The sequence below is a fragment of the Nyctibius grandis genome, chromosome 2 (assembly GCF_013368605.1).
Source record: "Nyctibius grandis isolate bNycGra1 chromosome 2, bNycGra1.pri, whole genome shotgun sequence".
NCBI classification, from domain to species: Eukaryota; Metazoa; Chordata; class Aves; order Nyctibiiformes; family Nyctibiidae; genus Nyctibius; species Nyctibius grandis.
Window position 1 is genome coordinate 120,125,218 of NC_090659.1, and position 27,194 is coordinate 120,152,411.

Consider the following 27,194-nt stretch of genomic DNA (forward strand, 5'->3'; position numbering starts at 1 on the left):
CACCTAGGACCATTCATCAAGCAAATTCACATTCTGAAATGAAGTTTATCTAACATAATTGCTTTGCATTAAAACTATGCTGATTATCATTAATTTATTCCTACCATTAATTTATTCTTATGCTTGCTTTCTTAGCTAAATCCTCATTAATCTTCCAATATTTTTTCCAGGGCTGACACGTAGCTAACCTGCTCTGCAGCATTATTTGAAAAAAAAAAATAATGGCATGATGCTCACACTCCATCTCTCCGGAATTTAAAAAATATTCCAACAGATCTCTTCAGCCTCCTTTTTAAAGGCTCTTAGGTGAAAGTTATCAAGTAATGAGCCTTCTGATTTACTTATTTTATCACTGGCAGATGTTGTTTAACATGCTCTGAAAGATTCAGTGCTGTTTGCATAGCAGGGACACTGGATCTCCTACCACCATATGGGTTTGTTAAGGAGCAAACAGCACTTCCCTCCTACTGTGTGCCACTCAGTATTGAAGAGGTATCAGAGTTTTTGTTCAGCTTTGCATGAATAAATGACATGATTAGTTAAACAGTGATTGACTAGCTTCATTTCTTCTTCTTTTTGATGTTACAAAAAAGCAGCAAAAATTAGTAATATGCTTCCAAAATAAACCGAGAAATAAGCTTGGTTAAACCTTTCTCAAAATCTTAGAAGGCAGAAATTGAGTGGCCAGATGATATATACTGTAAGAGTCCTTATCCATTGTGCTTGCCATTGAATTCATCTTGAGTTGCCACCTTAAGCACCACTTATTTTTGGCCCTTATATTTAGGAAAATTACCTAGTCATCCTAAGCCATTATAAGTTGATGTCCAGCCAGCAGAGAGCTGTGCAAAGGTCACTCAGAATTGTCATCTGCCCTATTTATCCCAGTGTCTTGTTAACTCTGAAATCAAAGGATAGCAATTTGGATATCAACAATATATCACTTTAGACTACTTTTACCAGAAATATCCCATTAATGTGCATTATCCTGATATCTTAAACCGCCACCTTTTCCTCCTGAGATTGCAAAGGACCCAGCTGGCAAACAACCAAAATATCAAGTTTCTCACACATCTATTATCATAATGGCAGGAGGTCATACACTGAAAACTGAGAATACAAATGCAACATAAACTAAAGTGAAAATTTTAATAACAGAAATTTATGGAGGTTAGTATCCTGGTGCAATAGAGTCGCTGGCATTTTTGTTTGATTTGGAGTTTTTTTGTACTACTAGTTTCAATGAACAACTCCTCTATTGAAAAAGCTCTTTGATAAAAAAAAAAAACAAAACAAAACAATCAAAGAACTTCAACAATGCTCTTGTCTGTCAGACTCTTCAGGTCCATGATAGCAGCACTATTCAACATAAATATACTTAGTCTTCCTGTCCTATACCCAGGTTGGTCCTGCCTGTTGCAACTGAGAGACTGATTGTATATCTGTAGGGTCAACAGACAATAAAAAGACATTTCAAAAGGATAAAGGTGAAATTTTCCTGACCACATGAGACATCTAAAGTCCAGACATTTACATCTAAGCTATTTGACCATAAAGAATGCCTAGACAATGGAGAGATACAATTATTTTCAGGACACGATCCACCTCCATCTAAAGGAAACATCCGAAACACATTAGAAAAATTGCATTCAGGAAGAGTCTCTCCATTGACTACCATGGCAGTATCGTTGACTTCCTCAAATGTCAAAAGTCAGGTGAGGCCAAATTGTTTTCCTAATAGTCCAAATTGTTTTCAGTTTGATCAGTATGTAGCTGAGGCTTCTTACATGCTACAGCATCTTGGCAATTATTGAAGCATTCACGCAAATATTTTTTTAACTTGAAATAGGTGCTTTTGGGTCTAGGGGAGCACTGCTGAGAAAAATTGGCAAAATTATGAAGCAGCAATCCAGAAACTGTTTCCTTTCCTCATTTATTTCTCACAGCTAAATTCACTACTCTCACCTGTGCATTAGTCCATTCCATTTCAGGAAAAGGTCCCAGCTGTAGGCCTCTACCTGTGGGATTTTCTTCCTCTTGGCCTTTCTGGAAGTACATAGAGACATCTACTCAGGACATGTTCCAAACTCAGATTTTTCATTGTGTTTGCATATGGTGCTTAGTTGTGTGGTTTTGCTTCCCAGGTTGTTTTTGGGAGGCTGGGGACTCATTTTTGGTATGACTGCTTTGGGAAATAATCTGGCATGCCATCTATTCCCTTCAAGCTGTAAATTGGTGTTAATACATACTGAAATGCCCAGAGGCTTTTTAACAAAATTGAAATTATATTATATTATAAATTATATAATATATAATATTCAAAATGTGAATGCATATTATTGATTATAAATATCTACGGAATAGCTATGTATCCTTCAAGGAAGAACAAGCAAGGGATATATATTTTACAAGAATTAACACTGTACTACTGTATTTCAGTTTATTTTTAGTATGCAACATCTACCAATCTCAAGTAATTATTAGCAAATCAAGCAAAAAGACTATAAGGAATAAATAAACATTCTCTTGACAGTCCACGTCTTTCTAGCTAAAATTAGAAATAACCCTGTTGCTTCTAAATTTTAAAACCTACTCTAATTATCACTATGAATTTGTGCATTTTTAACAGTAGGGGACTATACATTTGCTTTTAATGAACATCAGGCTTCATTTTTGTGAAACAGAAAATCTGCAATGAATTCAGGCTCCTGCCTAGGCATGAGTCAATGCCATTGTAGAAAACACATGAGCTCTTAACAAACAACACCATGGAAGAGCCCTGTCAGTAAAAGGGAGACTTATGTTGCAAGGATCACAGTTTTTGTTAACAGCAAAACTACCATGTCTGTAACTATGCATGCAATAGCTTTTTTTTTACAGAATGTTTAATACCTAAGGTACTGAAAAGTACTTTTACAGAGGCCATATTCATTATGATGCTTATTTAATGCTGACCCTCACCTTGTGGTATATTACTTTAAAGACTTTTTGTTTCTATATTACTAAACATTACAACTTTTTAAAAACAAAAAGGACAAAAAAATAACACTTTTTCACTCTCACCTGCAAGATAAGTCTTTTTTAACAGCAAGCATAAAGGCACTAGGCTAACAAGTCATTGAGGGAAGTCTTGAAACACTGTTGGTATAAAGAATGGCTACTAATTGTCAAAAAGCTCAGGGTAAAACATTTTTTAATGTTAAGTATAGTCTAAGGAAAAGGGACTTCTAACTGAGCTTTTAAAAGGATTACTGCTGTCATACAACAGTATTCTTAAGAACTGAGGCTTATATTGATGCTGTCAAACTTCAGGCATTTAAATGTGTCAGCTAGGAGCAGAGTCCTTTGAGACATGGGAAACTCCTGAGAATGGTTCAGAGCTTAAATGCACTGAGTCACTCTTTGGTGGATGCATTCCCACCTCAGTGAAGTGGGATGAATCGAGGTGTGAATATTCAATCAAGCTCACACGGACAGGATTTTTAACATGACAAAATCTAGAGTAACTTCTTTTACAGTGTAATAAGTGGCTGCGGGTTCCCATACATCAGGACCAAGCCTACCAGGAGTGACTGGGACCACAGCAAGCTTCTACGTATATGTAGTTTAGTTTGTGGATTTGGTTCTGGAGACTTTTGAAGAGAAATGTGTAGTTTCATAAATGCAGATAGAAGAAATGCTCACAGAGCAGTAAGCACTGCTCTGATGGAGAAATCAAATGTAAAAACACAGAGTAAGGAACATCTATATGGAGATCATCAACTAAGGAGGAGCCAAGAGTGATGTTCTATTGCAAAATGGCCTTCTTTCAAAATATGAATGATTGCTGTGTATAAGGAGATGGGTTATAACTATTGTGCTGTAATCATTGATGATGAGACACCAGCAGAACTGTATCATTTTGGGGGCTCCACATTTTAAGATAGGTACTGAAAAAGCCAAAGGAAAACTACACTAGAGGAAAAAGAGTAATGAGGGATTCAGAAATCACAACCTAGGAAAGACTGAAAATAGGATATTACATGAAAGACGTGTAGATGTGGTGCTTAGGGACATGGTTTAGTGGTGGACTTGGCAGTGCTGGGTTAACAGTTGGACTTGGTGATATTAAAGGTCCTGTCCAACCAAAATGATTTTATGATTCCATAGGGATAGTGATCATCTGTCTCCACCAAGGACAGGATTCAGAGAAATCATCCTAAATTTGCTGCTGTGAAAAAAGCCTTTAACTGCTAGGGTGATGAAACATTGAAACAAATCCTTTCCAGCGCTACATGCTATGACTCCGTAGCTTTCATCCATGGGAAGTTTATTCCCCAGTAATTTCAGCAATTTTAACTGAGAAAGAGATGATTAATAGACAGCTAACAGCAAAAGGCACATTCCTCTCTGCTAACTTTTTAAAAAAATACATGTATACTTGCTTTCAAAGTAAGATTGTATGAATGGCACTAAGTGGGTATACAATGTAGAAATGTAATCCTCTTTGTAAAAAATAGGCTTTTGAATAAACTCTACTCAAATGCAAGTGAGCTAGCATTTATAAACAGCATTCTTCATGGGCATCATATTGTATGTTACAAACGTGACAACCCTAAAAGTGAGATTGAGTTTCCCAAATAGAGTTGTCTTGTGTCACTAGATGCACTAAGGTATCATTTTGTCTCCAGCTGCTGCTTCAGAAGGGTATGGGTTTCCTTCCATAATTGCTGACAGCCACATGTGCATCTCAGATCTTGCAGGACATCTAAAATAGCACTAGATGCCTATCTTAAATGACTGAATCTCACCTCAAAAGGTCATCTTTTTTTTTTCTTAAGGAGATCTTCTATTTACTAACAGACATTATCATTGATATTAGTTATTACTGAGTATAAATACATAGCTTAAATATAAGGTTTTGGGGTTTATTGCACAGAAAATCTAAATCTTCTGCTCTTTAATTAAAAAAAAACCCAATGAGTTTCAAGCTACCTTAAACGTTATAATCTACCATGACAGTTGTGATCCCTTTGGAGAACACGTTTTTAAAAATCTAGTTTTACACAAGACCTAGAGACAAACAAGTTTCAGTGTCTAAGTATTCCACTTTTAGAAGGGTTTAAATATAGTCTGGAAAGCCTTGTTGATCTGTGGATTAAGGAACTATCAATTTAGTGCCATGGAAAAAAAAAATAGCAGATATTAAATTCTGGGAAGTCCCTTGGTCCAACAAAAATTACCTTCATACAAGAACATCATACAGTATCATATAATGAGTCAGACACGCAGAGAAAAATTAGGAAAACAAATTCTTTTGTTTAAAAAAAAGTCTTCATAAAGTGAAGAAGATCTCATGAAAATCTCAAGGAACTACAAAGTTCCCGTTAATCTTATGTAGAGGGCATTGAAGTACTGCTACGCCAACTAACAGCAATAAAACATGAACATAGGGAGAAGAGACATGTAAAGAAAACTGTGATAGTGTTTTTAAATAAAGCAAAGAAAAATTGTTGCACTTATAGGAACTTCAATATACTGACCAGTATCTGTGATCACAGCGCTAAATTCAAGTCTGTTCCTTATGCCAAGGATGTAATCCCTAGATGAATTCTGTAGAATTTACACATATGTAATTACTGGTCACTAAAATCAGCATTTAACATGAGGTATGAACTTTTGTGGCAAATAATTGCTTCTAAACTAAAAATTTCAATTATGTCAGACAATAAGGGGAAGGCAAGTTTCAATGAAAAGCTCAAAAATATATTGGAGGATACAATTTCCTTTTAAAATTTGAGTCATTCTTCTTACCAGCTTACAACAGAATAATAAACAGTTGATAGCACATTGGCAATAAGTCAAAAAATACTTTTAAAACAGGCTTGTGAATGAAATGAAAATTCAGGAGCAGCAGATGGGTTTAACTGCTGTTAAATGTAGAGTGGTTTCCAAGAACATGTTGTATGTAATAATAAATAGCCAGAGACATAAGTTTAAATCCTGAGCATACAGGCTAAGTGAGGGCTTTCAAGCTTTGGCTCACTGCAGCATCCTTACATTTTACCCTTGTCTACAGCAGCAAAAATGCTTGTTATTGCAAATATGTGTCAACAATGGGTGCAATTACAGCAGCGCTGAACACAGTTTCACGAGCAGGCAGGTTTAACATGGGCTTTCTGAAATAAGAATAGTTCTTGGCTGTGCTTGCAGGTTAATCACGTTCAGCACCAGCACATTCATTGTCAGTGGCGGATAATTATGCCAGTGTACACGATGCCTCGGTTTGTGCATATGTTTTACATACTAACCATGTTATGAATTACCTCCCCTTTTAATTCTTGATCTGGATGTGGAAATTGGGATGGCATGCTGGACCTAGGATTTTTGTAGTCAAGCTCTGACTGCCTCCATGTCTCACACCCTATTGGTTTGAAGCAAAAGGAAACTCTCGAAGGCCCAGGAAAAGAGGCAGCAACTTTTCTGTTTGTACTTAAAGCAGTTCTGACTTCATCTCTTAATCCACCAAAAAATGGCTTTGTCAAGTGGCAGCTATGACTAAGTTAAAGTTTCTACACTTGTTACCGTGTGTCATTATATTTGACTGACACAAATATTTGCGACATGGAATAAAACTGGAACTTATAAAGCCAGACAGTAATGCACAGAGGTACAGACAAAGAAGGGTTCAAAAGAATGAGCACAACTGACAGAAAAAAAAAATCTGCAGTGGGATAGGAGCCCAGAAAAAAATCATTGTTTTTATCTTCTGTTAAGCCAATTGCTTCTGTAAAAACAACGGGTTTGAGGAACTGTGGAAAAGAGCATCGCTGGGTCCAAAGGAGTCTCTGGAGTTCAGTGCAGACCTATGTTTTAATATATGTATCTACCTGCATAGATGCATCAAAGTTGAGCCTGGTTAGTTAGTATATAGTATCAGTATCTGCTTCATACTATCATGGGTGATCAGGAGGGAATGGGAGAAGTAAGGGAACAAGTGAAATAAAAGAAAGGTGAGGAACCAAATGAAACAACTGTATCAGACAAGTCCAGAGATGTCAGATCTTCATGTGGGTTACCAAGTATATGCTTGCTCTGTTGCTAGCCTATGACTTTTCACTGCTACTCTAGAAAATCATGTTTTCTAAACTCTCATCTCATAAAACACCTTTTTTTTTTTCCAATTAATTATCTCCATATAAACAAATATTGAGATAACTGGTGCAAAAACATGTCTCTAATCCTATTATTATACCCTATTGATGAAATGGATAAAATTAATTCAGTCTACTGATGCTTGTGTGTCATTCAGTGATCACTTGGTGCCCAGAGGTTTTCTAAGAGATCTTTCTCATTCTTTGTCTGGTACTTACTGCGAGGCTCAGAAGCAAGAGATTACTATATTGCCTGGGAAACTCAGCCATTAAAGGAACAGTCCCCAAAGCATGCCTTTCATTCCCATCCTAAAATTAATGGATAAAAACCACCAGCTGTATAAGCTCAAATGCTTTTGGTTAATCTAATAAGTAACCTTATCAGAGGAGCATAATTAGTTTGGAGTTTTCCAGAGCTGTTGCTTCTGTCCAACGTATCTCAACTGAAATATCCTTACTACTGCTGTCAAATGGATGTAAAACCACTTGTTTTAGTTGCTCCCTGTCCAAGTTTCTGTCTGCGTTGGTCAGTTCAATCTGTTGCAATTCTGTAACACCAATATTCCTGTACCACCAAAAATGGGGGCTGAGTAACAGGCTAAAGTCTGCACCCTCACTGTCTTCACTGTTAGATATTAGTTGAAGCTCTGGCTGTTTTGGATCACTCCAGCTGTCTCCTTCCAGGCCAAAACTGCTCTAGAAGTGGCCATGCTTAAGCAGTGTGGACGTGAGCCAGACTGTGCAAACAGATCTTCTGTTCAGCAGTGTAGACAGCCATTTTCTACTATTGGAGGCACACAATACCATTACCTGAAGTACGAGTACCCAAGACTTCAAATTGTGTCAATTATCTTGCCATGTCTTTTTCTTTTCCCATTTTCAAGTTTCCATTGACTTCAGGGGTGCTTTCTAGCAATGCAAATATACCTGTTTTCAGGTTTCTATTAATCAGAGTTATCAGTGATGACAACTACACTTCACTGGAGCCATCCTGGAATTTGAAAGTGCTGAATATGGATCACAGTCTGACTGATTTTGCAGTAGTGGTTTTGAGGGTTTTTTTACATTATTTTCACCAGTCATTTAGACAAGGAAATGTAGGGCTAAGAGATTACATGATTAAACCTAACCTTTATCGAAAAGTATTTAAATACTTGCTCAGTAAACTGTGGTCTGTTCTCAGATATTACTCAGCCAGTTGTACTATCTACAGCAAAAAAGGATTTGATATCCATGAGCTCCTCTTTCACAGGAGCATCTTCTGACAAAGAAAGGCTAATCATCAAGCACAAATGCATAGGTTTGTAGGATTTCTTTTCTCCCTGAAAATGTAAACAAATAAAGGCCTTTTTTTTCCAGGGAGCCATTTTTTTCTAACAACCAACATGAGCCTCTTTTGCATAATGTGGGCTTGTATATCCTGCAAGACTTCAGATCAGCAATACTGCTCTTCAGATGAAGTCAATTCAATGTATTTTGCACCTTCTCTCATGTGTTGTTTACTCTAAATGACCTTCATTTTAATATATTTTTTCTGTAACATTTTGGAGATCATTTTTCTAATGTTCAACTCTTATCTGCTCCAGGCATTCTTCCTAAAGTTGATAATAAGGGTTAAATACATGCCACTGCCAAAACGTAGTCATTTTCCAGTGTCTTACCTTGAATCTGCTCTGGTAGCCTCTGTGCACGTCTCCTCTGAGACCAGACTGGTTATTAAATTCCAGTTATTAGGAAATAAATTTAGGCTTGGGACAATTTTTTCTATTAAACTTTTGTCAAATGCATGAAAGACTTTGTCTCTAACCAGTAGCTCTCTTACAGGTTTATATTCAGTTCATGAATCATAGATTTTAACAAAAAAAAACGTTCTTTATCTGTGGAGAAGTAGGGATTTCCCAAGCCATTTTGGCAATTGGCTTGTGGTCAATATTAGCTTAGACTGATTTCCCAGGAATAGGGTCATAAGATATTTGCTCCCACAATCTAAAGTCTTCTTCTGTGTTACAGCAAACTTCAGTCTTTGCCACCTGTAATGCCAAAGCTATTTCCAGGCTTCACAAAGTGGAATAAGAGGATTGAAAGAAAATTTGTAGTTCACTTATGAAGATCATATATGACATAAGATCCTCTAATTCTCTCAGCTTCCCAAACTCTATAGTAGGATTAAAACATTAATGTCCCTGTGTTGCTCTCCCCTCAAAGAAAGCATGTGTGTTGAGGATACAGGTGTCAACATGGATCCATGTTATGATCTACAAAAGCAAATACAAGTTCAGCTTTGACCCAGCAGCCCACTTTTTTCCAGAGACCTTCTGTTCATGACTTTCTAACCTTTCTATGTCCTACTGCTTGTAAGGACACCACAGATGTGCTTCCCAGTGAAACATTTCGTTGTCCAGCACAATTCAAATGGCAATATAAGGAAAGAGTATCTTCCAGGAATGGTACAAACATAAATGTACTGGTTTTCTAAGGTATCTGCTGATACATCAAGCTCATAAAAACACCTGGCATAAACTTTCACTGAAACATCATTCCCTTGTTTTTTTTTCTTACGGAAGCTAATAACCGTGCTCGCTCTGCTGAACCTTAGGGTAAGGGACATTTACGCAAATGTGTGCATTGGAGATAGGTTGGTCTCCATCGTCTCTTCTAATGCCTCTGGAGACTATAACCATGCTCATCAGCTGAGATTAGGGTGTTTATGCCATTTTAGTACCAGAGAGACATATATGGCCCTCAGCTGCCACTGGAGAAAGGCATGGGTTTCATATAGGTGTGGTGACAGCTACCATAGGCATATTGGGGGATGTCTCAGATACCCTATGACATTTAAAATGCTGCCAAATGTCTGTGTTTTGGCAGGTTTATTACTCCTGGAGTATATTTTTCCAACCTCCACTCTACTTCCTTCATTTTTAGGAATGCAGCTTCTTCATGAGGAAAAGGAACTCCCATATTATCAGCTAGTAAAAGAAATATGCTTTCCTTAGTGCCATTACAAAATAAGCGTCTTCCAAATGCTGACCAACCATCCAGTTAGTTCAATACTTCTTCAATGTGGTGTCTCCAAAGTAAACTCTTCTCTTCAGAGACCTCTCTCACTGTTTAGCTTTTGCACACTGACGTGGCTATGCTTCTTTAATGGCAATAGGTGCAGCACTTGACTCTTTTACTATCAATAGTAAATTTACTGTCCAGTATTCAAGCCTGTACTTTTCTAACAACGAAAACAACTGTTTCTGGCAACATAGTGGTGTGCATGCCATGTCCAACTTCATAAATGTCCCATTTACTTCCAGTTCAATGGTGTATTTATCTCCTAATGAACTGCTGCTCATTGCTCCTATGAGGATTCGTCTAAGCAAAACACATCGTTGGCTCTTGCCAACTTTTGCAAAGCGATATAATCCATCCTCCTTCTCACATCTTTCCTTTTGTGACACCCAGTAGGCTGGGTTCTGTTAGCTAACTCTCCTTTGGAACTCCACACGCTTTTTCCTGCAGTCAGAGTTGTGATGCTGTACACTTAGCTCTTTTCTCTTACAGTGTTGAGGTGCTCAATCAGGATATAATTGTTGATATTACCCTGAGTCTGGACTTGGTGCCTTCTTTTGTTTGTCAAATTCTTACGTCTTTCCTTTTTGGAATTCTTAGTGACATTCCTGAATTTTGTTTACCCCGCCAATAACAAGAGCTGGGTTGGGATGTGACTTGGGCTCTCTCAATCCCTCCTCCACTATGTTCTGCTACAGGAGAGCTAAGCAGGCTTGACTTGCTCTTGGAAGAGCTCCAGCTGAATGACTGGGAGAAAACAAACACAGGGTGTATGTAATACAAAATATAGAGTCAGCACGTGTTCATGGAGCACACCGAGGATCAGCTGTGTGAGTTGCACAGGAGACTAAACCTACGTCTCAATGCACATGTAACCAACATGATCTGTCATTGGAGACTCAACCCCCCAGCAATGCCAAATGACTCTTTACTCACATAGTTTCCTCACCCTTTTGTATCTCTGATTAAAACCACTACTGATATTTCATGCTTATGGGGTAGAGAGCATTCCTCACCCTTCTTTACTTCAGTTTTATGGACTTTTTGGCTGAAGCAACAAAAACTATCAAACATATCAAGGTTTTCAAACCGGCGATTGTAAGAAAAGAAGCTGCCCTTTGCTGAGATTCACTGCTTGCAAAACTAGAGTGTTGTTGTTTTCATTGTCCTCCACCTTCCTGGAAAATGTTAGCACTGGTGAGGCTGGCTTTGAAGTGTTTCACTCTCCTCCTTTGTGTATTTTCTCTGTTCCTTTTAACTCCATCTATGAATCATGCTCAGCAATCCCTTAGTTCTGACACCATTTGCAAGAGGTCTTCTTCAGATTATGCCTGGTTTCAGCTAGCTGGGAATAACGGAAGAAATTTGATGTCACCTCCCATGACCCAGAGACTGTGTCTTACTGACATGAACACAGGGGCATTCACTGATTATCTCAGAGAGAACTAATCTAAAAGAGGTCTTGAGGCTTGTTTCAAATACACCGTACCTGATTTTAAAGTTTAATTTCAAACCTGTCTTCCTAACAAAATACAGTAAATGTTACTACAAACTACAAAAGAAAAGTAATTATGATGAAAAATATTTGTGGAATATAGCTGTGCTGTATTTTTGAGTGCCTTCAGGGGCATAAATATACATTTTATCTTCAGTGTTATATCCAAATAAATAAAATATACCAATTCAGAAATATGTTGGCAGGAAATCTTTATGATGTTTACTTTTATTAGGATGCTAAGTATGAGACATTGACCTCGTGACTCACAGGAAAAAAATGTGTGTTTAAAGAACAGAAATAGTTGCTCTACCTCAGTAGGTCCAGCTTTCTTATATTTAAAGGAGAGTCACTGTTTAGAGACATTCTCGAATTTAATTGCTCTAACATTTAATCCTCCCAATGACAACAGAATAGAATTTTTATTGTTTCTTTCTTAACATTTCCCCGTTCTCTTTAGATGAATTCTTAGTGAGTTAATATTTATATCTGCTTTATATACTCACAGATCTTAAATACAGTGAACTCTCACTTCTCTGTCTTTAGGTTTATATATTTGGGATTTTAGAAGCCTGCAAATCTTCATATTATTCTGTGACTGCTCAGAATATATTTATGCATACATTATGCTTATGTTACATATATATATAATGTTATCTCTTTTAACTTTATACAACAGCTCAGTAAGAATATGGTCATATTCAGTAGATGCAGGGATGTGTATTTATTTGCACAGGAAAAATGATACACCCTCAGTTCTTCCTTTAAAGTACTAATCCTCTTTCCGAGCCACTACCCTGAAGAATCATGTCACTGAAAATAGAGTTACAGAGCAACCACAGAAGAAAAAAAGCTGTAGTTTGGAAAAGTACTTTACATAATACTTGTAAAGCTCACTACCACGAACATGCCATTCACTGAATCTCATGACAGTAATAAAAATGAATAGTACCCTTTAATGCCTTCTCCATCTAGACACATTTCACAAGAGTATAATATGTTGAGTTTTTTTTCACAAAACTTTCCCTTATTCAATCTGCCTGCACAAAATAGCTCAAATTTCTTACAGCTGTCAGTCTCTCCCCACATCAGCACTAAACACCTCCGTCACCCTGATCATCAGTCCCCTTGCTCTGCTAAGACCTTCATTTATGAGAGTGGTGACTGATGTGTATATTTTGGAAAAACTGAACATGGGCAAGGTCAGGGATGGAGATAAAGAGATTAAGGAGGTGCCTCATGGGAATGCCTGCTTGAAACACCATTTCTTCAGATGATACAGGAGGACTGGAGACAATTCTGCTATGTCACCAGACCACTGCAGCCTCCATAATCCCTGATGGACAGGCAAATCACGCCTAATTCTTTTAAAAAAACTTTATGTGAGAAATTAGCTCTGCAGTATTTAGTGCTAGTATCAAAGTGCAATGTGTAATCAAATATTTGATACTAGTGAGCTCACTGGAAAAAAAATAGATGCCAATTTCATCTTACTAGCTCTTGAAATTCATGACTGCAGGGTGCCTGTCACAATTGTAGCTAAACTTGAAAAATGATAGATCAGATTTATGACAAGATATGGATTGTTCAGGCATTATGTTTTAGCATGAATACTTATCAGACTGGACAGAAATTGCAACACTTGGCTAGAGAAATAGAAAAAATAAATCACTTTTAAAGACAAGATTTCTGGCCTGATTAACATCTTCCTGATCAGCAAGTCCTAAATCACTCTGACCATGATAATGAATGATCCTATCTCACACAAACATACACACACATCCACTGCACACAGGAGACAGAGCTAAGGTTGCCATGGGAACTTTACCTCCAGATTTTTGGTTTTGTATAATTAAAATAACACAAGCCTAATGCTTCGATAATTTATTTTTACCTTGTAATTAATTGTGTTCACGTTTTCTTTAGGCAGGAACTCTGATTTATCTGATGGGTACTGCCCAATGCAACAAGTTTATTCAACATTTCCAGAAATTGGTTTTCTAAGCAAAGGGTATTTTAAATTGAAGTCACTGTACAGGAATGACTATGGTATAGTATAGAAATAGCTGTGTCAGTGTTAAACCAGGTGGTTCAGCTGCTGATAAGGTAACTTCCACGCTAGCGATGAACTTAGCACAAGCTGTGCTATTGCACTGTAGACTGTGCCAGCTTTTGGCATAGGCTGACGCTGAGGGACGGAAAGAAGCAGAACACTTCTGGGACCTGATATCTCCCCTCCTCCAGCAGCCATTGCCCCACACACATTTAATCCACCATGAGGAGCACCAGCAGTCCCCAGCCTTACTCACCAGGGTTGCCGTCCACTCACTCTTTCTTGGTTCATCCCTTTTATTCTCCTAAACTCTTTCAGGCCAAGTCCCAACTTTGCCTGGATGTTCAGAAAACTTGAGTTAGCTCTGAGTGTAGGAATACACTCAGGCTCCTCACTCTAAAATTAGGCTCTGGGTTTTCAGAATTGTTAGAGATGATTGAAAGAATGCAGCAAATAGCCTTCCTCAACAAGTCTTCCCTCCAGATGAGGGCTTTTGTGTCTTACAGAAGTTGCATGAAGTTACTAGAAAAGAAGAATGGTCATTGGAGCCATCTGTCTTTTCAGTAAAGGGAAACTCAGACTTTTCTGCTATCAAACTCTAGAGCAAGACATAATATTAAAAAATGCAGCAGCCTTTCCTCCACATTGGAACATGTTGTTTCCTCTAGAGGCTTGGACCTTGCCATAGGTTGTACGCAAAACAGAGGATACTAGCACTGTGCAAGGTTTATTGATCTAATTGCAGTAACATTGCTGCTACTGACTCCAAGAACATTAGCCTGAAGTTGATATACATGTACAGATACTGCTGTCAGTGCTGCAGACATGGAAAATGTGCTTTCTGAAGAGCCAGATGGTGTATTTAAGGAGAAAGGAAGTGAGACCTTACCATATAGGTCTGTACTGAGGAAGGAGTTTAGTTAAAATATTCAGTATAAATCTCCTCCCTAAAGGAATAGCACTTAATACATGTTAAAATATAATTGTATAATTGTAACTCAAGTGTTTGGGTTATGTAAAAGGTGCTGTAGGCGTATCAGCTTAGACAGAGGTAATTAGATCTTGTATATTAACATTTTTCCCTTAAAGGGATAATCAGCAATATTTTAGTAGCGAGGATGCTTAAGCATAGGAACTTGGGGGAAAAAAAAAAGGTGCTGTTTGGACCTCCTCATTTAGCTCTGTGTTTGCTTTGTTCCTACCTCTGTTGCTGACTGGACTGTAACAATATTTTTGCAGTAGATATTGCCTGATTAATGCAACCCCAGCTGGGTACCCGCACAATGGCAACACTGCTACTGCTTTTGGTGAAATCAGCATAAAACTGAATTGCCTGCAAGCATCAATCATGGTGCTGAAAATAGGCCTAGATAGCAGCATTAAATAATACAATACCTGGCATGTATATATAGTAACAGGTCATACACTGAAGCCACAAAAAAAGGCTGTGGCAGGGCCAGGAACAGAAGAAATCAGAGCTTTAATCTCTCCCTGAGGCAAGGGTTAACATTTTATACAGAAAAGAGTAAACAGCCACACATCACTCTTTAGCTCAGTCAGTTTGAAGGATACAATGAAAACAAATATTATTTTACTCACAGTAAGTCAAATGACAATCAATGGCTCTACAGCTTTTGAGTATCCAGTTGAAGCCCTTGAAAAATCAAGTGGATGTACAGGAGAATAGGTTACTACTCCATCATAGGATTAAGATAGGAGAATGTCACTGATTTCTTGGATTTTCAAATACACTGAAAAGCTTTCTAGAGAAGAGGACCTGTTTATTTTGAAAACAGTACACTGAATCTCTAGAAACTGGAACAGCAGAGCACAAATTAAAGCTGTTGTCAATTTTCAATTTTTTTTCTTTTTTTTACATAAAATAAGTACAGTTCCTCAAGCCAAGAAAACAAAACAAAGCCAAACAAAATACTCACGTACAAGGGTTACACCTGATATTTTCTAATTTCATTACTCTTATCCATGCTTGGCTTTTCAAATATAAGAAAAATATCACACGGAAGAAATTCCAGAAGTAAAACCCAGACCTTAAGCTCCTCATTGAGAAGTTTGTACCAAACTTTGGAATCCATCAAAAATTTCAATAGAAATCAAGAGAAGTCTACTCTAAACTAGATATATTTCCCCAATTTCATATTTCTCCCTCCATGCAATGCCCACTGAAGACCTCCCTATTTCTGCTCTACTCATCTGAGGCTTTCTGAGGAGTTTGAGAACAGTACAGTCAAAACCTCTCTTGGTACGTGAAGGGAAAAAGCTACTTTTTGGCTTTGTTCTTAAAGTGTCAAAAGATCAGGACTTGTGGATAGAAAAAGCTGGGTGGTCTAAAGAGAGCTCCCTCTTCAGTGCTCACCTGGACTGACATGAGAGGCAAGAAGCAGCAAGGAATGGTCACCAAAACCCATAGGACAAGCTTTCCTGTCTTCCCTTAGTTTGACCCACACGATGTATGTGACAGAGATTGACAACCCTTTTCCAGAGGCATTCCCAGCACAAATATCAAGCACCTCAATTGAATTTTGCTCTAATGTTAGTGACTGGAAGCTCTCAATACACTTAATAAGGATTTTTAAAAAGGCAGATATACAGACAAAAAAAAATACAGCAGGAACTATAGAGCTCCTTAAAAAATCAGAGCCTTTTACACTTGTCACTTTTTTAAGGTGCATTTGTTCTAAATTGTGCTTTCTTTTGTGGGATTGCACCTGAAACTGATCTTTGTAGACAGCAGCTGAGCACAATGGTGTATTTGGGAGCTGGGAATAGCAGCAAGTCGCAGTGTCTCTAGTCACAGTGTCTCTAGGCAGTCTGCACTCTTCTTAGGGGTCAAGCGGGAGCTCAGCGGCAAGCTGCTAAATGGTTGTTTGTATCAACTCTGCAGGCAAGGTCAATAGGTTATCTACAGTCAAAGAAGTGATGAAAACAGCTGTAGTTGGTAGCAAACACAGCCAGAAGGCCACCACCACCTGAAGACTGGTCGTTTCCGATCACAAAGCTGCCAAGACCTCAGATATCTCTGCTCATATTTATGGAATTTAATGTTTAGTGATAACACATTGAAAATAAAGTGCTTTGCTCTTCTTTGGGCATCTCACCTGCTAACTGGTACATATGATAAGTGCCTACAAGGTCTTTCTCTTTTGGGAATAGCACTATAACTTTACACATCACTATGCTGGCATGTGTCGGACGTATAATTGTTTTGCTTGCACACTGTAGGCTCAAGAACATTATTATAAAGGGGAGAAATTAACTTCATTTTTAAAGCTTCACACACAGAAAATGTAATTTTCAGAGTAACAAGTTCAGAAAATATTCAGTTCTTTCTGGTTTTCATCACCTTCTCTTTTGTCCTGCTACAGCTTCATTATTTTCTTAATCTTTGCAGTACATGCTAGTCTTTTTGGGTCAAAAGAAACCATAGTCACACCAGGAAAATGAATTTTGGCTTGAAATTGGTGAATGAAGATTATCAGAACTTTTATTCACATGCATAAAATAAAAAGGAACACCAAAGAAATGCTGTATTTACTCTAATTTATCACTTTTGCAGTCCTTGACTTGCACTCAAAAAAGCCATCTAATGCATGACTACATTAGTCCTCTTCAGTAAGCTTTGTGCCAAAACTTGTTGGCCCTAAATCCAACCAAAATCCAACAGATACCAATGGACCACATGTAGTATTGTACTTTATACTCATTTGATGCTTTCTGAAGCATTCGTCTAGCTAACCTAATCACTATAGGAAAAGCAAGAGAAGACAATCTTTTGGGACCTTACACCCTTTAAAATGGCAGCAATATTTTCAGACCAAATAGCCAAATTTCTTTAGGTACCAACTCTGACTGAGGTCTGAGAAAAAATTGCATGTAAGCATCTCAATAAAAAGCCCTAACCCTAATTTCTAAAGCTAAACTACACTAAAGGATAGATGTCTTATTAAGAGCCGTGCTGTGGTCTTTACATTAGTCATTTACATGGTTTAGTCAAATCTGGAATTACTAATATGGAGGTATTTCACTATGATATAGTTTATCAGTCTTTGGTCTCTGCATCATTTTGTCTCCATCTAACTAGGCAAATAAGTTATGTAGGAAATTCAAAGTGGAATCTGCTCCCTTTGTCTTTCTTGGCTGATTTTAATTTTAGTTGCTCTCAATTCAAGGAGTTAAAACCTTCTTAAAAAAAAATGTTTTAAATACATTGGCAGGATTTAATTTATTAGAGTTTTTGACAACAAATTGCACTGTTATTTACTGCACCATTCAAAGTCCTGCTTGACTTCTCACTCTTGCATAAGAAATTTCAGGGATGTGTCAACGTGCATTTTCTATATAAGGCAAATAGACCTCTGTATTGCAAACATTTTTGACACTTCCAAAGGCAGCTTTACAGCCTTAAACAGACATTCCACTTCTCCCACCCACCCATCATCTCATCCAAGGCATACAGTCACCAAATTTTCAGAATATAAGAGTGGGAGTATTGCTAATGTACCAGGTAAATGAAGAGTTGAGTGACCTGTTTGTGTATACATAAATATATGAGAGGGTATGGACACACTTCCCTGGTCCTGTCTGCCATTTACACTAGAAATGCCCTCTTAACTTCGTTTTCCTTCTCAATCACATCCACTGACCTGGGGTCTAACAGTGAATTTTAAGTGAGAGCCAGCAACACCAAAGAAAACATGTATGAATATTTGAGAAGTAAAATAAAACAAAGTAGGAGATGAGACATAGGGCTGGATAAAAGAAGCACTGGAGGAAGAGACGTACTGCATGGTCAGATCTTTAGAAGGTGCTTAATTTCCATCAAAAGCCAAGGGGGCTGGTATCTAAGTATCTTGAGGATCTCATCCTGAGAGTCTCACAAAGTCTACCTGAACTTTTTTACTAATAGAGAAGCTGAAGTACAAAAAATTAAATCCTAGCCCCTGTAACAGCAGCCCCTACAATCCAAGCCCCTGGCCACACTCCTAATTTTATCAAAAGAGGGTTAAATTGATTCTCTCCACATCTTCTGTGGCGTCAACAGAAGAACAGGGAGTAATGCTCAGAACATTTAACCTCCTTTCTCTTGTTTTAAACACTGGATTATGCTTCCAAAATTTCTTTCTGTTTTAGCTGAAGAGATATTTCAGCTGGCGCTGTTAAAACCCAAACCATTACTTCTGCAAAGTGAGGTGTACGGCTGCATGCTAAATCACCTCTCATTTCTCCTGCTTTCAGTGAAATTTGGATGAGGTGATTTATAGAGATCCTTTCCAATCAGCATTTCCATGATTCTGTGATTACTTTGTATACATTCTGATAATGTGAGCTGACCTTTTCCTATCTAGGCTCCTTTCTTTTATGAATAAACTGAAGACAGTAGAAGAAAAATCATCATACTACAGAACAACTAATCCTTATTTAATAACAGAAACTTTATGAACTCATGGAGCCCTACGCTGTCCCTCCTGATGAATACAAATAGTCAAGAAATAGGTGGTGTTCGCATGCAGAATGTGGATTAGTTTGAGCGCAGCTCCGTTTCTCTGGCTCAGCACCCTGAGCATTTTCATTCCAATTACACGGGAAAGTAGTAGTTGCCAATGCTCTGTGAAAAGGTGCTGCAATCCAGCACCAGTACAGATTAAGCAGTTGTAGACAGCAAATTAAACCTTTGTTTTAGGAAGCCAGCTCCAGCACAAGATGTAAAAGCCTGAGGTTCAACTCCCAGTTCTGTGGAGGAGACGATGCTCCTCTGTCCCCACAGCTGTACCTGGCCTGAGGGAGCAAGTGTGAAGCTCAGGGGCCCTACAACAATAACACTTTTAATACAAAAGCTTCTTCATAACTAGATCTTGCAATCCTCTGAAGATTTGCCTCACAAAGTCACTCTTCCGTCTGTCTCTTTAAAGGCTATGAACTTCAAGACACTGGAAAGACATGCCCTTAAAGCTGTAAAGTTAAAGAGCCTCATGCCTGGAACTCACGTGGGGGTTGATGCATATAGTAAAGAGCACAAAACACCAGGGCTTTACAGGAGGAGGTGCAACAGCCTCGTCTGTAATACGTACATACACACAAAATTAGATCCTCAAGTGCATTTTCTAGGTCATCTTCTTCTCCCTCCTCTGCTCTCCCTCTCCTCCCTTGAGTTTTCTTAATTGTTCTGGGAAGGAACACATGTTTCAAAATGTATGAGCAAACTTTGTCTTATGAAAACATATTGTCCTGGCTATTTTATATCCCAATCTACTGTGTGTGGAATATTAGTCCTCAGTTAACTTTGCCAGTGCAAAAAAGTACTATGCTTTCTTATGCTGTCAAGTGTTTAGTTCCTACCCAGCTAATTTATTATTTTACTTAAGCCAAGGCCCAGAAATCCAAGTGCAAACACTAACACAGGCAAGGGAATGTAATGACTAGGAAAGGTATAAATTTTATTTATTTTATAGGTATGGTGCAAAAAACTGCTACTAACAGCAATGAAAAGACCTTCAGTCGCAGCTCTGCAGATCGTTGTGTCCTGCATCTGATGGGACTCTGTAGCACTTTGCTTAATTTATTGCAGACTGCAGAATCTGGGATTTAATGTGTAGTTTAACAAAGCCATATGGCCCTCTGAACTGGGTTGAACATCCCTCCTAACAATCAGCCTGACCAGAATTCCTGAACAGTCACAAAATTTGTGTGATGTAGTTACTGATTTGCCTCCTCGCAACAGGTTTGTGTTCATCTGCTTGTCTGCCTCCTGCCTCATATATCATCCCATGACTATTTTTAAACAATCTTTGCAAAATAAAAACTCAAATAACCAGAGCTCTGGAAAGTGCTTCTCCCCTACAGCAATTTTATATAATAAATTAGATGATAGTAGCACTACTTGGAAGGGTGGAGATAAGAGCCTGTCAGCACTTTCATTTCAAACCCCCTTTTCCAGGGACTTGCAATTCAACCATAACAATTTGCTATGGGCAAAAATTGGGATGTGAAAGCTCACACCTGGAGGGAAAACTTTAAAAAAAGATGAACAACACCATTTCAAGGTATACCTGAAATAAATACTGTGGGGAGAGGGCTGGACAGCAAAAAGGGAGGAGGAAACGCTTCAATTTTCACTAATATCATTCCATTTTCACTTATAACCTCCCCTCTCTTAGCCTTGACATGGCTTTGTGTTGGTCCTTAAAACCAATGGTGCATTGTACTTACACTGTTCATTTCATTTCAGTGCTGTGTACGTGCAATAATTATTAAGTCTCAATACTTCTCTGAGGCAGGTATTACCAACTTGATTTTCTAAAAGAGACGCAAGGCACAGTTTGCCCCAGGCCACAACAGGAACTCTATATGAGCACCAGAAATAGAAATAAGGAGTCCCTCTTCCCTGTCCTAAATCAAGGCCACAGACCCCTCTCTGACTGCAACTGTTTTCTAAATGTTTTATGGAGCTGATTATCCTGTTATGGAACTATGTTTAATAAACTGGGATATCCCTGGCATATATAAGAATTTCAAGGCATCTCACTGCCAGCTGACAATATCTTTCAGACACAGTGTGACAGGACTAACATACTTTAACAACATACTTTAACAGGTGGTTGTTATAATCATAGAGTAATAGAATCATAGAATGGTTTGAGTTAGAAAGGACATTAAAGATCATCTAGTTCCAACCCCCCTGTCCACGGGCAGGGACACCTTCCACTAGACCTTCAAAGCCCCATCCAACCTGGCCTTGAACACTGTCAGGGAGGGGGCATCCACAACTTCTCTGGGCAACCTCTTCCAGTGTCTCACCACCCCCACAGTAAAGAATTTCTTCTTAATGTCTAATCTAAATCCACCCTCTTTCAATCTAAAACCATTCCACCTCATCCTATCACTACAGCTATAAGCTACATACCAGTCTTACAAGGTGGTAGACAAGCATTCATTACTAATTTAAACCCTTTTATAGGTATGCAACCTTTGAATTCACAGAATTTAAACTTCTCTCTTACTTGCAGGTTCTGTAGTTAATAAAGTGTAAGTGGATATAGCTAAGCTGGCGGGAAGTATTCGAGTGTGAAGTACCCTTGTGTGCTGGACACAGTCTCTTGCCTTTTGCTGAGTCCAATGCAGATTTCTTACAGATCTGGGCTTGGAGCTCTTAAACACTATACCTGGGTATATTCCAGGTGGACTGTCACAGGTGTCGCGGTGGTAGGTCCAGAAGATCCAAGCCTGACGGAACTATTATGGGCTCCGTCCTATTTGTTAGATTTTTCAAGCTCACAAGTGGGGAATCATGCCTGAGACCGTTATACTACATCTACTATGCTAAATACATCAGTTTCTTAGCATGATCCTTGGTTCCCAGTCCAAATGGCTGAGAGAGGGTCACATCCATGTTGCTACTAAAGTGGCATTTTTATGAAATGAAATCGAGGAGATGTGTTGCAGGCTTTCAAATATCATGTAAAGGCAAGGGTCAGGGGTGGGGGCTGTTTGAAGATATAGCCAAGAGGATTGGGTGTCAGCTGCAAGTAATCTTCCCTGATGCAATCTCACCCATGCTCCCACCCTCCAGTCCCTGGACTGAACAATCCTTCAAGTCATGCCTATGAATTTCCTTGAAAAAGCTTGGTAGCACCCAAAAATACAGCCAAAGAACGAAACTAACAATTTTGTGATACAGAATATCAGGAGCCAAGTACTTGAGTATACTCATTAGCCTTCTTTTACTTAGCAGTATACGTATATCCTAAAAATCTTGCCGCTGCCCCAAGGTCTGTAGTTAAAGGTCTGTTTCACACCGGATGAGCTCACATCTTGCAAAGAAAGTGACCTTGTATGTGTCTACATTGTCCTCTCCAGGCAGCTATGTGTTGACATAGGCTCTGTACTGCACTTGCCACAGCTACACAGCCTCCAGGTGATTCATTGTGTGGATTTCAGTGCTGACACCAGCTTACATCTTTCTGAAAATTCATATTTGGCATATTCCATCTTAATTACACTGAACAGCTGTGAGCATGTCCTAAAGGAAATCTCCACAAAATGATGTGTCAGGATTCTCTGAATCAAGGTTTCTGAAACGTCAGTTTGAGGGAAAATTGAAAAAAAAGGATTTTTTCAGTTGGACCGAGAGTCAAACATTTTCCCAGAAAGCCTGCTTTCTGGCCACATAGAACTTGGTGGGGATTGTTTGAGCTAACAGGTGCAATTCCTCATTGAAGCAGGGTGAAGAGGGACATTTTTACCTTACAGATTCATAATGATACTGTCAATATGCTCGATAGCCAAGTGACTCAAAAGAATAGACCAAACTGCCTTCATACTTCATCAGATCATTCTGTGCCATCCCTGCTGGGATTATAGATCACAGGAAAACCCATCAGTAATCTTTCTTCCCATCCGTTTCCATTGCATTTAGCACAACCCCCAAGTAGGCTCTCTTGAAAAATCCTGTCCCTAATGATTATTAATATTATATCAAATGCTTAAAGCTAAAGGAAATATAGTCAGAAAAGTGAAAGTAATAAATACCTATGTTTTAATAATTATTTCTGACAGCTACACTGGAAACATAAAAGCTACTTTTCAATGATCAGGAGAACTGTTCAGTGACAGTTTTCAGTTTTATTGCTACTATCACTTAAATATATTTATATAACACTACTTTATCACCATTCTCTTCTATGATATCTTTTACAGTTAGGATGAATATCTATATATAGCCTTCTCTTAGTCAATAATTAGTTTGTAAAATCAAACAGCTCATGTAACTGTGCATCACGTCATTTCAGTATTTATATATTTCTATTTGAAAGCACCTCATTTTATGTAATTATTACGTATAATTAAAAGCAAAAATGTATTTAAAAATATTCAGTAACCCTAAACTATATGCCTCCTGTCCTGCTTTTTCCATAGGTACACTTTATTGTTGTATTTCTAATACAGTGCTTGTGAACCACGACAATCAACTCTGCTTTATTACTAGCTTAAAAAAGAAACCCATTTCCCACCATGACTATAAGTTCAATACAGAGGGTATTTGTAGCATCCTGTAGCTTCTGGTGAATTTTAAGTAATCTAGAGTGATGAAAATCAGACTCCATTGCTGTGCTACCGGTAAATATTCTTGTTGCGATGACAGAAGCATGCACAGTGAGCACCGTGGACCACCCAGTCCAGTGTCCAGCCCCTGATGGCAGCTAGAAGCAGATATTCTGGCAAAATGTGGAAAAAAAAAGGCCAGTGATTCAAAATTATATAGGAATTGAAGTTCTCACCTACAACAGAAGTTTCTTTCAGTGTATACACTTCTTAAAGCACAAAACTTTGTTTAAAAAAAGCCACTTCTAGCATTGTTTTCTTAATTTAAGCTATCTGCACATTTGTTATGGAGTGGTTTCTCAGGGAATCTCCTACAAGCCACCCATCTCCTTCACAGTGTACAGGGAGCTCGTGGGCAGGACAGTGGCAAAATATGAGACACAGTATTCTCACACAAGCAGAAATATTTTTAACATCTGATCTTGATGCTTTTAGAAAAATGCCTGGGCATCACCTGCTCAAGCGTTGGCCAGTGCCAGTGAGTGACAGATAGCAAGTGAGCTCACTCCAAACAAGACTGAAATGGTGACGCTTGTTTGCACTCCCTAACCAGTGACTTAACTCCTACATGAATGAGAAGATGGGCCTATAATTTCAGAGGATTTATGGTCTAACTTTTTTTTTTTCCATTTTCAATCTAGCTAGACCTCACCAGTGTTGCTTTCTCTTCTGCTTGCCTCCTCAGGACCCTTGCCCAGGCCACTTGATTTCTCATCCTACCCCTGAGCTTCTGTCTCTGCATCGTCCTTCCTCTGCCTTTCCTCCACTTGCCTCACCTGGATCTTCCTGCTGCTGCTTCCTATCTCTCCTTAGGTTTCTGCCATCCTTGTGCCGCCTGTAATATTGATTTCTGCAGCACCCACACTGAGTTCAAGATAACAGCTCAGGATCACTTATGAAGTCTCAGTCTACTCACCTCTGATACTGGAATACTTCACCAGCGCAATGCTCCTCAATGGCTGGGAACAAGGAGTTCTAAAGAGTAGGATCCACTTTATAAACTTTTCAATATTGGGAAGAGTTCCTGGCAGGGTCCTACAGCCTTATAACTTGCTACTTTGGCCTCAGAAAAGTTCAGTCTGGTGGCCTTTGAATACGATCTGTAGTTCATCTTTTCCCATACACATTGATGATGGGTGGGAACTGCTGAGGAGGGCCTGTACTTGTTCTTAAGCCAGGAGTGTTAAAGTACAGGGGGTTAGGCAATGCCTAACAGGAAAAAAAAATATGGCCAGCTGAATTTGCTTGCGCTTACACCCCGTGTCTAGCTTGCATAGATGCTATGCCAGAGAAGAAAACTCTCCCTGCCTTGAGCGCTGTACACTAATGCACAAATCCTCTGTGACACAACCGATCATACTCAGAGCCTCTTGCCAGTGGCAATCCTGCATCTCTTCTGCAGCTCCTTCTATTGCTGAACATTTTTATTTTAACACCACAGTGGCCTAACAAGAATAATATGTGGAAGTAGGTTTCTCAGTGACACTGTCAAACGTTATGCATAGCAAGTGGCAGTAATGTTCCAGCTGACTTACTCTGCTGATTGTCTATAAATAGGCAGTAAACTCTTACAGAGAGTTCTGGAAACCTATACAATATACCAGTCCTTATAGGTGGATCACACAAGTCAGAATGACCATGAATACATTGTGTTTTTACAACTGACCCGTTCTAGCTCCCCAAAAATCAGAACTGAAATATGTCAGTGACCTCAGAGGTTATGTCCACATCAGGAAGAAGCAGGAATGGATCCACAGAATGAAGAACTGGTAAGAAGGACTCAACCACAACATTACACACATTTTGTGTTTTACTTTGAAATCGTGCTAATCTCTTTTTATAAACTGAATACCCGTAAGATTTTGCAGAGTACTTGATGTGTTCGTGGAGTGCATCTTTCTGCTTAGTTTCATCAACAGGCACCCTGTTTGCGCACTCCAAGCCTACTCTGCAATGCAAAACAAAGCAGGACACATGGGTAGGGCTGGGAGATTAGTTTCAAAAGCTCATTTATAATTCAAATTAATATTCTTTCTAGTTGTATCCAGAAAACACCTCAGACTGTCCCATGAAATGTAAACCCACTTGAGTTCATGGAGATGCATTAAGAAGATAAAGCATGCAAGGCTTTGAGTATGGTCTACTGTGTATCATAACTAGTTGGAGAAGTATTTTCCTGTCGTCTCAAATTACTGTTTCTTCCAATAACCAGGTCTAGACTATGACAATATAGACACTATTCTCAATTAAGAACTAAGTGACATACCAGGGTTTGTTCAAGAAACTAATAATGACTGTACAGAAAACTAGTAGTTTTCTAGTAGTTTCATCATGATAAAAATAATAATATCAAGACATTCAGTAACACCCCCTACTATTTGTTTTAATAGTAAAACCTTCTATATTGCAACAGTTTTGTAAAACATAGAAGTTTTGGCAGCTGAAGAAACAAGTGGTTTTACTTTCATGATCACCTTGGGTAGTGGAATAGGTCACTATTTGGCTATTTCAGCTAAAACAGAGAAATAGTAGGACAAAAAATACCAAAATCAGCTATTGTGCCAGAGGACTGGTTGTGATAAGCGTTCTAGGAGGAAAAAAAGGAGACAGGGAAGAAAGGGAGGTATATCTTATCCCTTTTTTTTTAAAAAAAAAACAACTTTTATATTATGTTAGGACAGATAGAAAAATAAGCCTAAATCAAAAGGAAAGCAGGATTTATCAAAATACCTCGTCAAGGTCAACAAACAGGGAAGTCACTCATCTTTCAATGGAATCTCCTCAATATCTATTTTCAATATATAGAGGTAAAGGAGATAAGATATACCTTTCTTAGAAAAGAAAAACATTTCCATGTGAGTGTCAGAATTGTCACTGAACTGTAATTTAAAAAACACCTCATTCAATCTGAAACCCCTTCCTGGAACTCCTAATAAGAGCAAAATGAACAGGATATTAAGAGTCTGGAGATAACTCTGCAATACTGAACGAACTAATACAGGGCCCAATTCAGCAACATGAGTAAGCACATCACAGAATCACAGAATCACACAGAATGTTAGGGATTGGAAGGGACCTCGAAAGATCATCTAGTCCAATACCCCTGCCGGAGCAGGATTGCCTAGACCATATCACACAGGAACGCGTCCAGGCGGGTTTTGAATGTCTCCAGAGAAGGAGACTCCACAACCTCTCTGGGCAGCCTGTCAGCACATACTGACATTTAAGCGTGCATTTAAGTCTCATCATCTTCAGTGAGAATCTGATACATTCCTTGGCACTCCTCTCGATGGAGATCTGTGAACGTAGGTCTGTCTTACACACAAGCTGTCCTTTA

At 38.6% G+C, this 27,194-nt stretch overlaps 1 protein-coding gene across 2 annotated transcripts in view; it reads right to left on the reverse strand.

Annotated features, from left to right (window-relative positions):
• Positions 1–27,194, reverse strand: part of DLG2 (discs large MAGUK scaffold protein 2) — a 1,096,363-nt gene that overhangs the window by 666,596 nt on the left and 402,573 nt on the right. The window contains exon 8 of one of the 2 annotated variants that reach the window (XM_068425103.1): positions 1,966–2,046. The exons of the other annotated variant lie outside the window; for it this stretch is intronic. Coding sequence (XP_068281204.1) covers positions 1,966–2,046 — 81 coding nt within the window. The remainder of the gene's footprint in view (positions 1–1,965; positions 2,047–27,194) is intronic. 2 annotated transcript variants of the gene reach the window in all.